Raw genomic sequence first — 17,104 nt, forward strand, 5'->3', positions numbered from 1 at the left:
CCCTCTCTATCTCCTCTCTCTCTCTCTCTCTCTCTCTCTCTCTCTCTCTCTCTCTCTCTCTCTCTCTCTCTCTCCCTCTCTCCCTCTCTCCCTCTCTCCCTCTCTCTCTTCTAGAATGTCAAATCTACTCTGGTACGTCTCTTTCGCTCTCTCTCTCTCTCTCTCTCTCATATAATCTCAAATCTACTCTGTTCTCTCTCTCTCTCTCTCTCTCTCTCTCTCTCTGTCTCCTCTCTCTCTCTCTCTCTCTCTCTCTCTCTCTCTCTCTCTCTCTCTCTCTCTCTCTCTCTCTCTCTCTCTCCTTTATAAACAGGTTGTCAAACCCTAATCGTATGTGGTGTCTTGTGTGTCTTCCACTTAAATGGGGCAGTATGTATTTATAAAAGCTCTAAACTTTACTACCAGTAGATGTTATGGTCCCTTCCCTCTAAAACACAAAGGTTGATTGGCCCCTACTTGGTTAATATCTGATGGTATACCATTTAAGTGCACCGTAATAAGGCAATCATGTGGTCACAGAGCGACCATAACATGTATCTAATGTGGGCAGAGTACTGAGGTGAGTCAGAGGTGGGCTTTATAGGCACAGTCCGGAACACTATTGTAAAGTGGCTGTTCCACTGGATGTCATCATTTGTAATTCGCTCTGGATAAGAGCGTCTGCTAAATGACTTAAATGTAAATGTAATTATATTGTCTGAAATTTAATCACGCTCAAATTCATAGATTGAACTATTATCCATAGTCCATGATATCAAAAATAATAGTTGTAACTATATTTTAAAGATGTACAGTGTTTGTAAACAACATTTTACAAACATATATTTTGTGTTTTGATGGGGTTAAACCGGGGTAATATTTAAACAAATATATACAGTCTCTTAAAGTATTGGAAAGCTCTTAAAGACTTACCCAGAAAGACTCACAGCTGTAATCACTGCCAAAGGTGCTTTTACGAGGTATTGACTCAGGGGTGTGAGTACTTATGTAAAAGGAGATATTTCTGTATTTAATTTTCAATACATTTGTAAAAATGTCTAAAAACATGTTTTCACTGTCATTATTGGGGTATTGTGTGTAGGGGAAAAAATTATTCAACTGTTTAGAATTCAGGCTGTAAAAAAATGGGCATAAAACAGTTTAGGCAACAGGGATGTTGATCCGGGATGGGGTTGAACATCTCTGCTGTAACCATGGGGTTGATCCGGGAGGGGGTTGAACATCTCTGCTGTAACCATGGGGTTGATCCGGGATGGGGTTGAACATCTCTGCTGTAACCATGGGGTTGATCCGGGAGGGGGTTGAACATCTCTGCTGTAACCATGAAGCTTGATCTGGACACTGGAGCCCTGAGCTGGGTATAATTTATTAACCCATCTTAGATGTATTGTAGTTATACTAGCCACCGCGAGCGCACGCACACACACACACACACACACACACACACACACACACACACACACACACACACACACACACACACACACACACACACACACACACACACACACACACACACACACACACACACACACACACACACACACACACACAGTTAATTTACCACCAGAGGTTCTCTCTCTCACCTCAGCTAGAGGGTTCAATATATTATAATAATAATAATAATATAATATATAATAATAATATAATATATAATAATAATAATAATATAATATATAATAATAATATAATATATAATAATAATATTCAGATTCAGGTTCAGATTGAATACAGGTGTCAAACTCAGGGTTGAGATCACAATGACTTACTATTATTATATTAACATTATATTAACATTATATTAACATAGAAAAGACTTATGACTTACTATTATTATACTATTATTATATTAACATTATATTAACATTATATTAACATTATATTAACATTATATTAACATAGAAAAGACTTATGACTTACTATTATTATACTATTATTATATTAACATTATATTAACATTATATTAACATTATATTAACATAGAAAAGACTTATGACTTACTATTATTATACTATTATTATATACCTTAACATAGAAAAGAGCACAGCTGGAGTCACTGTTGCGACCTGCATTACTTACTGCATTACTTACTGCATTACTTACTGCACTACTTACTGCATTACTTACTACATTACTTACTGCACTACTTACTGCATTACTTACTACATTACTTACTGCATTACTTACTGCATTACTTACTACATGACTTACTGCATGACTTACTGCATTACTTACTGCACTACTTACTGCACTACTTACTGCACTACTTACTGCACTACTTACTGCACTACTTACTGCACTACTTACTACATTACTTACTGCATTACTTACTGCATTACTTACTACATTACTTACTGCATTACTTACTGCACTACTTACTGCACTACTTACTGCACTACTTACTGCATTACTTACTACATTACTTACTGCATTACTTACTGCATTACTTACTGCACTACTTACTGCATTACTTACTGCACTACTTACTGCATTACTTACTGCATTACTTACTGCATTACTTACTGCATTACTTACTACATTACTTACTGCATTACTTACTGCACAACTTACTGCATTACTTACTGCATTACTTACTGCATTACTTACTACATTACTTACTGCATTACTTACTGCACAACTTACTGCATTACTTACTGCATTACTTACTGCATTACTTACTGCATTACTTACTGCATTACTTACTGCATTACTTACTACATTACTTACTGCACTACTTACTGCATTACTTACTACATTACTTACTGCATTACTTACTGCATTACTTACTACATTACTTACTGCATGACTTACTGCATTACTTACTGCACTACTTACTGCACTACTTACTGCACTACTTACTGCACTACTTACTGCACTACTTACTGCACTACTTACTGCATTACTTACTACATTACTTACTGCATTACTTACTACATTACTTACTGCATTACTTACTACATTACTTACTACATTACTTACTACATTACTTACTGCACTACTTACTGCATTACTTACTGCACTACTTACTGCATTACTTACTGCATTACTTACTGCATTACTTTTTAGACTGACACTCTTATTCAGAGTGGATTACACTCAACCAAAGTAGGTACAACAACCTACATCATGGTCACAATCACTATAAATAAAACCCTTCTCCTAAAATAGCCGTTATCTGCTAAATGAGTTCTCGTAAGAGTAAGCCTAAGTGGTTGTTGATTGGTGAACAACTGGCCTGAATCATCCCTGATGAACATAATGAGTAACTCGGTAGTGTATTGGATAAATTACCCTGAGCATCATGGTTACATCATGCCAATCTGAGACCCAAGAAGACATGTTCCTATGTTCAGATTACTGATAAACGTCTTCCTATTGGTCGTCGTCTTCTGCTGGTTTAATTTAAACTGAATCCTGATCTTCTTATTGGTCGTCGTCTTCTTCTGGTTTATTTTAAACTGAATCCTGATCTTCTTATTGGTCGTCGTCTTCTTCTGGTTTGTTTTAAACTGAATCCTGATCTTCTTATTGGTCGTCGTCTTCTTCTGGTTTATTTTAAACTGAATCCTGATCTTCTTATTGGTCGTCGTCTTCTTCTGGTTTATTTTAAACTGAATCCTGATCTTCTTATTGGTCGTCGTCTTCTTCTGGTTTATTTTAAACTGAATCCTGATCTTCTTATTGGTCGTCGTCTTCTTCTGGTTTATTTTAAACTGAATCCTGATCTTCTTATTGGTCGTCGTCTTCTTCTGGTTTATTTTAAACTGAATCCTGATCTTCTTATTGGTCGTCGTCTTCTTCTGGTTTATTTTAAACTGAATCCTGATCTTCTTATTGGTCGTCGTCTTCTTCTGGTTTGTTTTAAACTGAATCCTGATCTTCTTATTGGTCGTCGTCTTCTTCTGGTTTATTTTAAACTGAATCCTGATCTTCTTATTGGTCGTCGTCTTCTTCTGGTTTATTTTAAACTGAATCCTGATCTTCTTATTGGTCGTCGTCTTCTTCTGGTTTATTTTAAACTGAATCCTGATCTTCTTATTGGTCGTCGTCTTCTTCTGGTTTGTTTTAAACTGAATCCTGATCTTCTTATTGGTCGTCGTCTTCTTCTGGTTTGTTTTAAACTGAATCCTGATCTTCTTATTGGTCGTCGTCTTCTTCTGGTTTATTTTAAACTGAATCCGGATCTTCTTATTGGTCGTCGTCTTCTTCTGGTTTAATTTAAACTGAATCCTGATCTTCTTATTGGTCGTCGTCTTCTTCTGGTTTATTTTAAACTGAATCCTGATCTTCTTATTGGTCGTCGTCTTCTTCTGGTTTGTTTTAAACTGAATCCTGATCTTCTTATTGGTCGTTCTTCTGGTTTATTTTAAACTGAATCCTGATCTTCTTATTGGTCGTCGTCTTCTTCTGGTTTATTTTAAACTGAATCCTGATCTTCTTATTGGTCGTCGTCTTCTGGTTTATTTTAAACTGAATCCTGATCTTCTTATTGGTCGTCGTCTTCTTCTGGTTTATTTTAAACTGAATCCTGATCTTCTTATTGGTCGTCGTCTTCTTCTGGTTTATTTTAAACTGAATCCTGATCTTCTTATTGGTCGTCGTCTTCTTCTGGTTTGTTTTAAACTGAATCCTGATCTTCTTATTGGTCGTCGTCTTCTTCTGGTTTATTTTAAACTGAATCCTGATCTTCTTATTGGTCGTCGTCTTCTTCTGGTTTATTTTAAACTGAATCCTGATCTTCTTATTGGTCGTCGTCTTCTTCTGGTTTGTTTTAAACTGAATCCTGATCTTCTTATTGGTCGTCGTCTTCTTCTGGTTTATTTTAAACTGAATCCTGATCTTCTTATTGGTCGTCGTCTTCTTCTGGTTTATTTTAAACTGAATCCTGATCTTCTTATTGGTCGTCGTCTTCTTCTGGTTTATTTTAAACTGAATCCTGATCTTCTTATTGGTCGTCGTCTTCTTCTGGTTTATTTTAAACTGAATCCTGATCTTCTTATTGGTCGTCGTCTTCTTCTGGTTTATTTTAAACTGAATCCTGATCTTCTTATTGGTCGTCGTCTTCTTCTGGTTTATTTTAAACTGAATCCTGATCTTCTTATTGGTCGCCGTCTTCTTCTGGTTTATTTTAAACTGAATCCTGATCTTCTTATTGGTCGTCGTCTTCTTCTGGTTTATTTTAAACTGAATCCTGATCTTCTTATTGGTCGTCGTCTTCTTCTGGTTTGTTTTAAACTGAATCCTGATCTTCTTATTGGTCGTCGTCTTCTTCTGGTTTATTTTAAACTGAATCCTGATCTTCTTATTGGTCGTCGTCTTCTTCTGGTTTATTTTAAACTGAATCCTGATCTTCTTATTGGTCGTCAGTCTTCTTCTGGTTTATTTTAAACTGAATCCTGATCTTCTTATTGGTCGTCGTCTTCTTCTGGTTTATTTTAAACTGAATCCTGATCTTCTTATTGGTCGTCGTCTTCTTCTGGTTTATTTTAAACTGAATCCTGATCTTCTTATTGGTCGTCGTCTTCTTCTGGTTTGTTTTAAACTGAATCCTGATCTTCTTATTGGTCGTCGTCTTCTTCTGGTTTATTTTAAACTGAATCCTGATCTTCTTATTGGTCGTCTTCTTATTTCTTCTGGTTTATTTTAAACTGAATCCTGATCTTCTTATTGGTCGTCGTCTTCTTCTGGTTTATTTTAAACTGAATCCTGATCTTCTTATTGGTCGTCGTCTTCTTCTGGTTTGTTTTAAACTGAATCCTGATCTTCTTATTGGTCGTCGTCTTCTTCTGGTTTGTTTTAAACTGAATCCTGATCTTCTTATTGGTCGTCGTCTTCTTCTGGTTTATTTTAAACTGAATCCGGATCTTCTTATTGGTCGTCGTCTTCTTCTGGTTTAATTTAAACTGAATCCTGATCTTCTTATTGGTCGTCGTCTTCTTCTGGTTTATTTTAAACTGAATCCTGATCTTCTTATTGGTCGTCGTCTTCTTCTGGTTTGTTTTAAACTGAATCCTGATCTTCTTATTGGTCGTCGTCTTCTTCTGGTTTATTTTAAACTTAATCCTGATCTTCTTATTGGTCGTCGTCTTCTTCTGGTTTGTTTTAAACTGAATCCTGATCTTCTTATTGGTCGTCGTCTTCTTCTAGTTTATTTAAAACTGAATCCTAATCTTCTTGGTCGTCGTCTTCTTCTGGTTTATTTTAAACTTAATCCTGATCTTCTTATTGGTCGTCGTCTTCTTCTGGTTTGTTTTAAACTGAATCCTGATCTTCTTATTGGTCGTCGTCTTCTTCTAGTTTATTTAAAACTGAATCCTAATCTTCTTGGTCGTCGTCTTCTTCTGGTTTATTTTAAACTGAATCCTGATCTTCTAATTGGACTTCTTCTTCTTCTGGTTTATTTAAAAATGAATCCTGATCTTCTTTTTATAAAACCGTGACAGTCCACTATGTTATGAACCCACCCCCTCTCTCCCCCCACAGCACCTGTCCACCTTCATGATGGACAAGACCAGTCCTCTTCCTGTTTGTTATCTACCCCCTCCCCCACAGCACCTGTCCACCTTCATGATGGACAAGACAGAGTCCTCTTCCTGTTTGTTATCTAACCCTCTCCCCCCCACAGCACCTGTCCACCTTCATGATGGACAAGACAGAGTCCTCTTCCTGTTTGTTGTCTAACCCTCTCCCCCCCACAGCACCTGTCCACCTTCATGATGGACAAGACAGAGTCCTCTTCCTGTTTGTTATCTAACCCTCTCTCCCTCCCCCACAGCACCTGTCCACCTTCATGATGGACAAGACAGAGTCCTCTTCCTGTTTGTTATCTAACCCTCTCCCCCCCCCCACAGCACCTGTCCACCTTCATGATGGACAAGACAGAGTCCATTGCCACAGTGGACGATGCCATTAAGAAGCTGGTGCTGCTGGACTCTAAAGAGAAGATCTGGACCCAGGAGATGCTGCTTCAGGTCAACGACAAGGCTGTACGGCTACTGGATGTTGATACACAGGTACTTCAACTTACACAGTCAAAGTCCTGGATGTTGATGTAGATGTAGATGGACTTAACAAATAAAGGGGATCTTGATTCATTGGTTATGCCAGTGAATTGTATTTAACATTATGTATTCAGGTTATTCATATTGAGATCTATTTAACAAGACATAACCTGCTGGTGTAAAATACAACGGTCTGTTGACTCTAAAGAGAAACCTCTGACGGGAAAGACATATATATACACTCACTATGTATATATATATATACACTCACTATGTATATATACACTCACTATGTATATATATATATACACTCACTATGTATATATACACTCACTATGTATATATATATATACACTCACTATGTATATATACACTCACTATGTATATATATATATACACTCACTATGTATATATACACTCACTATATGTATATATATATATACACTCACTATGTATATATATATATACACTCACTATGTATATATACACTCACTATGTGTATATATATATATACACTCACTATGTATATATATATATACACTCACTATGTATATATATATATACACTCACTATGTATATATATATATACACTCACTATGTATATATATATATACACTCACTATGTATATATACACTCACTATGTATATATATATATACACTCACTATGTATATATATATATACACTCACTATGTATATATATATATACACTCACTATGTATATATATATATACACTCACTATGTATATATATATATACACTCACTATGTATATATATATATACACTCACTATGTATATATATATATACACTCACTATGTATATATATATATACACTCACTATGTATATATACATATACACTCACTATGTATATATATATATACACTCACTATGTATATATACACTCACTATATGTATATATATATATACTCACTATGTATATATATACTCCCTATGTATATATACACTCACTATATGTATATATATATATACTCACTATGTATATATATATATACACTCACTATGTATATATACACTCACTATATGTATATATATATATACACTCATGTATATATACACTCACTATGTATATATATATATACACTCACTATGTATATATACACTCACTATGTATATATATATATACACTCACTATGTATATATATATATACACTCACTATGTATATATATATATACACTCACTATGTATATATACACTCACTATGTATATATATATATACTACTATATGTATATATATATATATATATACTCACTATGTATATATACACTCACTATGTATATATATATATACACTCACTATGTATATATACACTCACTATGTATATATATATATACTCACTATATGTATATATATATATATATATATACACTCACTATGTATATATATATACTATGTATATATATATATACACTCACTATGTATATATACACTCCCTATGTATATATATATATACTCACTATATGTATATATATATATATATATACACTCACTATGTATATATACACTCACTATATGTATATATATATATACTCACTATATGTATATATATATATATATATACACTCACTATGTATATATATATATACACTCACTATGTATATATACACTCACTATGTATATATATATATACACTCACTATGTATATATACACTCACTATGTATATATATATATACACTCACTATGTATATATACACTCACTATGTATATATATATATACACTCACTATGTATATATACACTCACTATATGTATATATATATATACTCACTATATGTATATATATATATATATATACACTCACTATGTATATATACACTCACTATATGTATATATATATATACTCACTATATGTATATATATATATATATATATATACACTACTATGTATATATATACTATATGTATATATACATATACTACTATGTATATATATATATACACTCACTATGTATATATATACTCCCTATGTATATATATATACACTCACTATATGTATATATATATATACACTCACTATGTATATATACACTCACTATATGTATATATATATATACTCACTATATGTATATATATATATATATATATATATATATACACTCACTATGTATATATATACTCCCTATGTATATATATATATACTCACTATATGTATATATATATATACACTCACTATGTATATATATACTCACTATATGTGTGTATATATATATATACACTCACTATGTATATATATACTCCGTATGTATATATATATATACTCACTATATGTATATATATATACACTCACTATGTATATATATACTCACTATATGTGTATATATATATATATATATATACACTCACTATGTATATATATACTCACTATATGTGTATATATATATATATACACTCACTATGTATATATATACTCCGTATGTATATATATACTCACTATGTATATATATATATACACTCACTATGTATATATATACTCACTATGTATATATATATACACTCACTATGTATATATACACTCACTATGTATACATATATATATATATATACACTCACTATGTGTATATATATACTCACAATATGTATATATATATACTCACTATATGTATATATATATACACTCACTATGTATATATATACTCACTATATATACTACTATATATATATATATATATATATATAAAAAATATATAAAAAATATATATATATATAAAATATATATATACAGTGCCTTGCGAAAGTATTCGGCCCCCTTGAACTTTGCGACCTTTTGCCACATTTCAGGCTTCAAACTTAAAGATATAAAACTGTATTTTTTTGTGAAGAATCAACAACAAGTGGGACACAATCATGAAGTGGAACGACATTTATTGGATATTTCAAACTTTTTTAACAAATCAAAAACTGAAAAATTGGGCGTGCAAAATTATTAATGTCTCTTTATAGCCTATGTATATGTATATATATATATATATATATATATATATATATATGAGTGTATATATATAGTGAGTATATATATATATATATATATATAGTGAGTGTATATATATAGTGAGTATATATATATATATATATAGTGAGTATATATATAGTGAGTATATATAGTGAGTATATATATATATAGTGAGTATATATATATATATATATATAGTGAGTATATATATAGTGAGTATATATATATATATATATATATATATATATATATATATATATATATATATATATATATATATATATATATATATAGTGAGTATATATATATATAGTGAGTATATATATAGTGAGTATATATATATATAGTGAGTATATATATATATAGTGAGTATATATATAGTGAGTATATATATAGTGAGTATATATATATATATAGTGAGTATATATATAGTGAGTATATATATATATATATAGTGAGTATATATATAGTGAGTATATATATAGTGAGTATATATATATATAGTGCTGTGATTATTTCCATCCAAGTCTTCACTCTCTCAGATGTGTTATATTTGTGTGTCTTCCGAGCCACTGGCAGTTACATCTGCAGACAGTCATTATGGTGAGATTACTGATGAACTGACACATTTCATATAGAAATAATCTCCCCTTCTCTCTCTCTCTTTTACCTCTCTCTCTCTCTCTCTCTTTACCTCCCTCTCTCTCTCTCTTTACCTCCCTCTCTCTCTCTCTCTCTCTTTTACCTCTCTCTCTCTCTCTCTCTCTCTTTACCTCTCTCCCTCTCTCTTTACCTCTCTCTCTCTTTACCTCTCTCTCCCTCTCTCTTTATCTCCCTCTCTCTCTCTACTCTCTCTCTCTTTTACCTCTCTCTCCCTCTCTCTTTACCTCTCTCTCTCTCTTTACCTCTCTCTCTCTCTACTCTCTCTCTCTTTACCTCTCTCTTTCTCTCTCTCTACTCTCTCTCTCTTTACCTCTCTTTCTCTCTCTCTCTTTACCTCTCTCTCTCTCTCTCTCTCTCTCTCTCTCTCTCTCTCTCTCTCTCTTTACTCTCTCTCTCTCTACTCTCTCTCTATCTTTACCTCTCTCTCTCTCTCTCTCTCTCTCCCTCTTTACCTCCCTCTCTCTCTACTCTCTCTCTCTCTCTCTCTCTCTCTCTCTCTCTCTCTCTTTCTCCTCTCTCTCTCTCTACTCTCTCTCTTTACCTCTCTCTCTACTCTATCTTTACCTCCCTCTCTCTCTTTACCTCTCTCTCTCCCTCCCTCTCTCTCTCCCTCCCTCTCCCTCTCTCTCTCTCTCTCCACCCTCTCTCTCTCCCTCCCTCTCTCCCCTCTCTCTCTACCCCCCCTCCTCCCCCCTCTCTCTCTCCCCTCCCTCTACCTCTCTCTCTCTCTCTCTCTCTCTCCCTCCCCTCTCTCTCTCTCTCTCTCTCTCTCTCTCTCTCTCTACCTCCCTCCCTCCCCTCTCTCTCTCCCTTCCCCTCTCTCTCTCCCTTCCCCCTCTCTCTCTCTCTCTCTCTCTCTCTCTCTCTCTCTCTCCCTCCCTCCCTCCCCTCTCTCTCTCCCTTCCCCTCTCTCTCTCTCTCTCTCTCTCTCTCTCTCTCTCTCTCTCTCTCTCTCTCTACCTCCCTCCCTCCCTCCCCTCTCTCTCTCCCTCCCCTCTCTCTCTCTCTCTCTCTCTCTCTCTACCTCCCTCCCTCTCTCTCTCTCTCTCTCTCTCTACTCCCTCTCTCTCCCTCCCCCTCTCTCTCTCCCTCCCTCTCCCTCTCTCTCTCTCTCTCTCTCCTACCCCCTCCCTCTCTCTCTCTCTCTCTCTACTCCCTCTCTCTCCTCCCCCTCTCTCTCTCCCTCCCTCTACCTCTCTCTCTCTCTCTCTACTCCCTCTCTCTTCCTCCCTCCCTCCCTCCCTCTACCTCTCTCTCTCTCTCTCTCTCTCTCTCTCTACTCCCTCTCTCTCCCTCCCCCTCTCTCTCTCCCTCCCTCTACCTCTCTCTCTCTCTCTCTCTCTCTACTCCCTCTCTCTCCCTCCCCCTCTCTCTCTCTCTACTCCCTCTCTCTCCCTCCCCCTCTCTCTCTCTCTACTCTCTCTCCCTGACTCCCTCCCTCACAGGAAGAGTTGGAGAACTTCCCCCTGCCAACGATCCACCACTGCCAGACAGTGTTGAATCAGACCAGGTATCCATCTGTCCTACTGCTGGTGTGTCAAGACACTGAACAGCACAGACCTGACATACACTTCTTCCACTGTGACGAGGTCGAGGTGGGTCACTTCTATCTACGTAATCATGAGAGACAACAGCAGGTCACTATAACCATCTGTCAAAACAAATTAAATCCAGCTTTATTTATAAAGTACATTTCAGACAATGCAATGTTCTTCCCAGGAAAAATCATAGATACAAATAAATATAGATAAAACCATAAATATTAGCCACACAACAAACATCAGAGGATTAAAAACTAAAGAATAACAACTGAAGACTAAAAACACCCTGAGGAAAAGCTAAACTAAAAAGGTGTGTTTTAAGATCTCTTTTAATTATGTCCACAGTTTCATCCCCCCTCAGGTTCTCTGGTAGGATATTCTACAGGCTGGGGGCATAGTAACTAGAGGCTGGGGGCATAGTAACTAGAGGCTGGGGGCATAGTAACTAAAGGCTGTCTCTCCATGCCTCTTGGTCCTTGGCTTTGGGATAGTTAAAAGACCAGAGGCCCTGAGGGACTTACTGGGTACATAACTTAAATCAAAACCGGTGTCGTGTGTTCTCCGTCTGGTCTTGGTCAGTACCCTGTAGCATTCTGTATGTTTACAGTACAGAGACCATTAAACCAGTGTAATGTGTGTTCTCTGTCTGGTCTTGGTCAGTACCCTGTAGTATTCTGTATGTTTTACAGTACAGAGACCATTAAACCAGTGTAATGTGTTCTCCGTCTGGTCTTGGTCAGTACCCTGTAGCATTCTGTATGTTTTACAGTTGACCAATGGCTTTCTTGGGTGGACCAGACAGGAGAGCATTACAGTAATCAAGTCTGCTTGTAATAAAAGCGATGAGTCTCTCTGTATCAGCCTGAGAGAGAAACGGCCACACCTTGGCAATGTTCCTCAGGTGGTAAAAAGCTATCTTGTTCACATTCCTAATGTGTGATTAGAAATTGAGTTCAGAATCTAAAATAACAACTAGTTTTTTTAACCTGGTGTTTTATCTTTATTACCGTGAGTTAAAATGTGCGTCCAGATTCTCTGTCTGTGCTTTAGATCCAACAATAAGTACTTCGGTCTTGTCTTGATTTAGCTGGAGGAAGTTATGAGCCGCCCAAGTATTTAAATCACTTATAAAGTCTAATAATTTATCCGTGGAGCTAAAATACTCTGGTGACACAGAAACGTAATGTTCTGTATCGTCTGTAAATCAATATTAGGAAGGCGTTCCTCATACTCATAAAGTAAACAGTAATTTACCTCTTTAAGCGAGGCTGTCCCGATAACCAGATTGGAATTGTGCCACCCGGGGTCATCTCCAAATACTACCGTTGCACCATCGAGTGTCATCAAATCAAGTTTATTTATAAATGTATTTCTTACATCAGCTGATATCTCAAAGTGCTGTACAGAAACCCAGCCTAAAACCCCAAACAGCAAGCAATGCAGGTGTAGAAGCACGGTGGCTAGCCCTTCTTACATCAGCTGATATCTCAAAGTGCTGTACAGAAACCCAGCCTAAAACCACAAACAGCAAGCAATGCAGGTGTAGAAGCACGGTGGCTAGCCCTTCTTACATCAGCTGATATCTCAAAGTGCTGTACAGAAACCCAGCCTAAAACCCCCAAACAGCAAACAATGCAGGTGTAGAAGCACGGTGGCTAGCCCTTCGTACATCAGCTGATATCTCAAAGTGCTGTACAGAAACCCAGCCTAAAACCCCCAAACAGCAAACAATGCAGGTGTAGAAGCACGGTGGCTAGCCCTTCTTACATCAGCTGATATCTCAAAGTGCTGTACAGAAACCCAGCCTAAAACCACAAACAGCAAACAATGCAGGTGTAGAAGCACGGTGGCTAGCCCTTCGTACATCAGCTGATATCTCAAAGTGCTGTACAGAAACCCAGCCTAAAACCCCCAAACAGCAAACAATGCAGGTGTAGAAGCACGGTGGCTAGCCCTTCGTACATCAGCTGATATCTCAAAGTGCTGTACAGAAACCCAGCCTAAAACCCCCAAACAGCAAACAATGCAGGTGTAGAAGCACGGTGGCTAGCCCTTCGTACATCAGCTGATATCTCAAAGTGCTGTACAGAAACCCAGCCTAAAACCACAAACAGCAAGCAATGCAGGTGTAGAAGCACGGTGGCTAGCCCTTCTTACATCAGCTGATATCTCAAAGTGCTGTACAGAAACCCAGCCTAAAACCCCCAAACAGCAAACAATGCAGGTGTAGAAGCACGGTGGCTAGCCCTTCGTACATCAGCTGATATCTCAAAGTGCTGTACAGAAACCCAGCCTAAAACCACAAACAGCAAGCAATGCAGGTGTAGAAGCACGGTGGCTAGCCCTTCTTACATCAGCTGATATCTCAAAGTGCTGTACAGAAACCCAGCCTAAAACCCCCAAACAGCAAGCAATGCAGGTGTAGAAGCAGGGTTGCATTACGGCCCGGTTACGGGAATTGTTCCGAATTGTTAAAACAAATTTTTCTTAAGAATGGAAGGTTGGACGTTGGCTGTAAAATAGCTGAATAATCTGTTCTTCAGAAGGTGTTTCAGCAGATTTTATAGTGCAGTGGGGAAAGTGCCTGTGAATAGGAAGTTTATTTATTTTTTTAATTTTTTTTTATTTCACCTTTATTTAAACAGGTAGGCTAGTTGAGAACAAGTTCTCATTTACAACTGTGATCTGGCCAAGATAAAGCATAGCAGTGTGACACAAACAACAACACAGAGTAACACATGGAATAAACAATAAACAAGCCAATAACACAATAGAAAAAAATGGAAAAAAAGAAAGTCTATATACAGTGCGTGCAATGAGGAGGTAAGGCAATAAATAGGCCACAGTAGCGAAGTCATTACAGTTTAGCAGATTAACACTGGTGTGATAGATGAGCAGATGATGATGTGCAAGTAGAAATACTGGTGTGATAGATGAGCAGATGATGATGTGCAAGTAGAGATACTGGAGTGATAGATGAGCAGATGATGATGTGCAAGTAGCGATACTGGTGTGCAAAAGAAACTTAAATGAAGTGATTAACAATAGCTTGTACTTCTTCAGATACGCATTTAAAAACTGGTTTGAAGAAAGTGGTGAGGATAGGATCTAGAAGGCAGGTAGAAGGTGGTGAGGATAGGATCTGGAAGGCAGGTAGAAAGTGGTGTGGATAGGATCTAGAAGGCAGATAGAAAGTGGTGTGGATAGGATCTAGAAGGCAGGTAGAAAGTGGTGTGGATAGGATCTAGAAGGCAGGTAGAACGTGGTGTGGATAGGATCTAGAAGGCAGGTAGAAAGTGGTGTGGATAGGATGTAGAAGGCAGGTAGAAAGTGGTGTGGATAGGATCTAGAAGGCAGGTAGAAAGTGGTGTGGATAGGATCTAGAAGGCAGGTAGAAAGTGGTGTGGATAGGATCTAGAAGGCAGGTAGAAAGTGGTGTGGATAGGATCTAGAAGGCAGGTAGAAAGTGGTGTGGATAGGATCTAGAAGGCAGGTAGAAAGTGGTGTGGATAGGATCTAGAAGGCAGATAGAAAGTGGTGTGGATAGGATCTAGAAGGCAGGTAGAAAGTGGTGTGGATAGGATCTAGAAGGCAGGTAGAAAGTGGTGTGGATAGGATCTAGAAGGCAGGTAGAAAGTGGTGTGGATAGGATCTAGAAGGCAGGTAGAAAGTGGTGTGGATAGGATCTAGAAGGCAGGTAGAAAGTGGTGTGGATAGGATCTAGAAGGCAGGTAGAAAGTGGTGTGGATAGGATGTAGAAGGCAGGTAGAAAGTGGTGTGGATAGGATCTAGAAGGCAGGTAGAAAGTGGTGTGGATAGGATCTAGAAGGCAGGTAGAAAGTGGTGTGGATAGGATCTAGAAGGCAGGTAGAAAGTGGTGTGGATAGGATCTAGAAGGCAGGTAGAAAGTGGTGTGGATAGGATCTAGAAGGCAGGTAGAAAGTGGTGTGGATAGGATCTAGAAGGCAGGTAGAAGTCCTAATTTGTGATATCACTTTCCTGAACATGTCTGTGCCAACCAGGGAAAATACATCTGTAGTAGACAAGGGCAGATATCATCAAACTTCTCATCAGGTCTTGACTGATACCCAGCCTAACGTTTGTTATCCTTTCTCTGAATATATTTAGATGTGGTGGAAAGTTCACATAGGTTCTCTCTGAAATATGGTAGAATATATATAAAATAATATAATATAATAAATATAGTGTATAATAATATTTAGATGTGGTGGAAAGTTCACATAGGTTTGTTTTATCCGGCCATAAATGGTCGAGAAGAGCATTCTCAAATTATTCTGATTATTAGTGATCAAGTTAGTAAAATGAGCCTGTCTGGCATTTCTATAATCGCCTTGTTTCATATGCCAAGTTGCTCTCTCTAAATATCATAATGGACTTTCTCTTGATTTGTTTCTTCACTCATCCAAGCGGCTGTCGGCTTGCTATGGCATCAATAGTTGACCTTTATTTGCTTTGTACGTGATCAACTAAATGATCAGACGTACTATCCTGAATTACCCGTGACCATCTTTTTCTTAAAGTAATTTTTTTGACAAATTGTGATTTGGTGCTTGAAGGCAGGGACTTTTACCAGAACGTTTGTTGTGATTCTGTAGTCCTATACAACTGTTATTCAGCACTGACCTCCGTACACATAACCCCCGGTGAGATGCTCCATGCAGACATATTTATATTGACTATACTTTCTGTCTCTTGCTCTGTCTCTCTTTCTCTCTTTCTCCCTCTGCAGGCAGAGATGTTCTATGCAGACATATTTATATTGACTATGCTCTCTCTCTCAATTCAATTCAATTCAACTCAAGGGCTTTATTGGCATGGGAAACATGTGTTAACATTGCCAAAGCAAGTGAGGTAGACAACATACAAAGTGAATATATAAAGTGAAAAACAACAAACATTAACAGTA

The 17,104-nt window shown here is 36.7% G+C and overlaps 1 protein-coding gene and 1 long non-coding RNA gene across 3 annotated transcripts in view; both read left to right on the top strand.

Annotated features, from left to right (window-relative positions):
• eps8l2 (EPS8 like 2) overlaps positions 1–17,104 on the top strand; it is a 167,997-nt gene that overhangs the window by 75,741 nt on the left and 75,152 nt on the right. For both annotated transcript variants that reach the window (XM_052466987.1, XM_052466986.1), the window contains exons 5-6: positions 6,852–7,013; positions 12,082–12,231. In XM_052466987.1, the coding sequence (XP_052322947.1) occupies positions 6,852–7,013; positions 12,082–12,231 (312 nt within the window). The remainder of the gene's footprint in view (positions 1–6,851; positions 7,014–12,081; positions 12,232–17,104) is intronic.
• Positions 15,122–16,253, top strand: LOC127908454 (uncharacterized). The gene is made up of 4 exons (XR_008067423.1): positions 15,122–15,432; positions 15,501–15,670; positions 15,739–15,908; positions 15,943–16,253. It is a non-coding gene; the product is annotated as an uncharacterized LOC127908454 (long non-coding RNA).

The sequence above is a fragment of the Oncorhynchus keta genome, chromosome 17 (assembly GCF_023373465.1).
Source record: "Oncorhynchus keta strain PuntledgeMale-10-30-2019 chromosome 17, Oket_V2, whole genome shotgun sequence".
NCBI classification, from domain to species: Eukaryota; Metazoa; Chordata; class Actinopteri; order Salmoniformes; family Salmonidae; genus Oncorhynchus; species Oncorhynchus keta.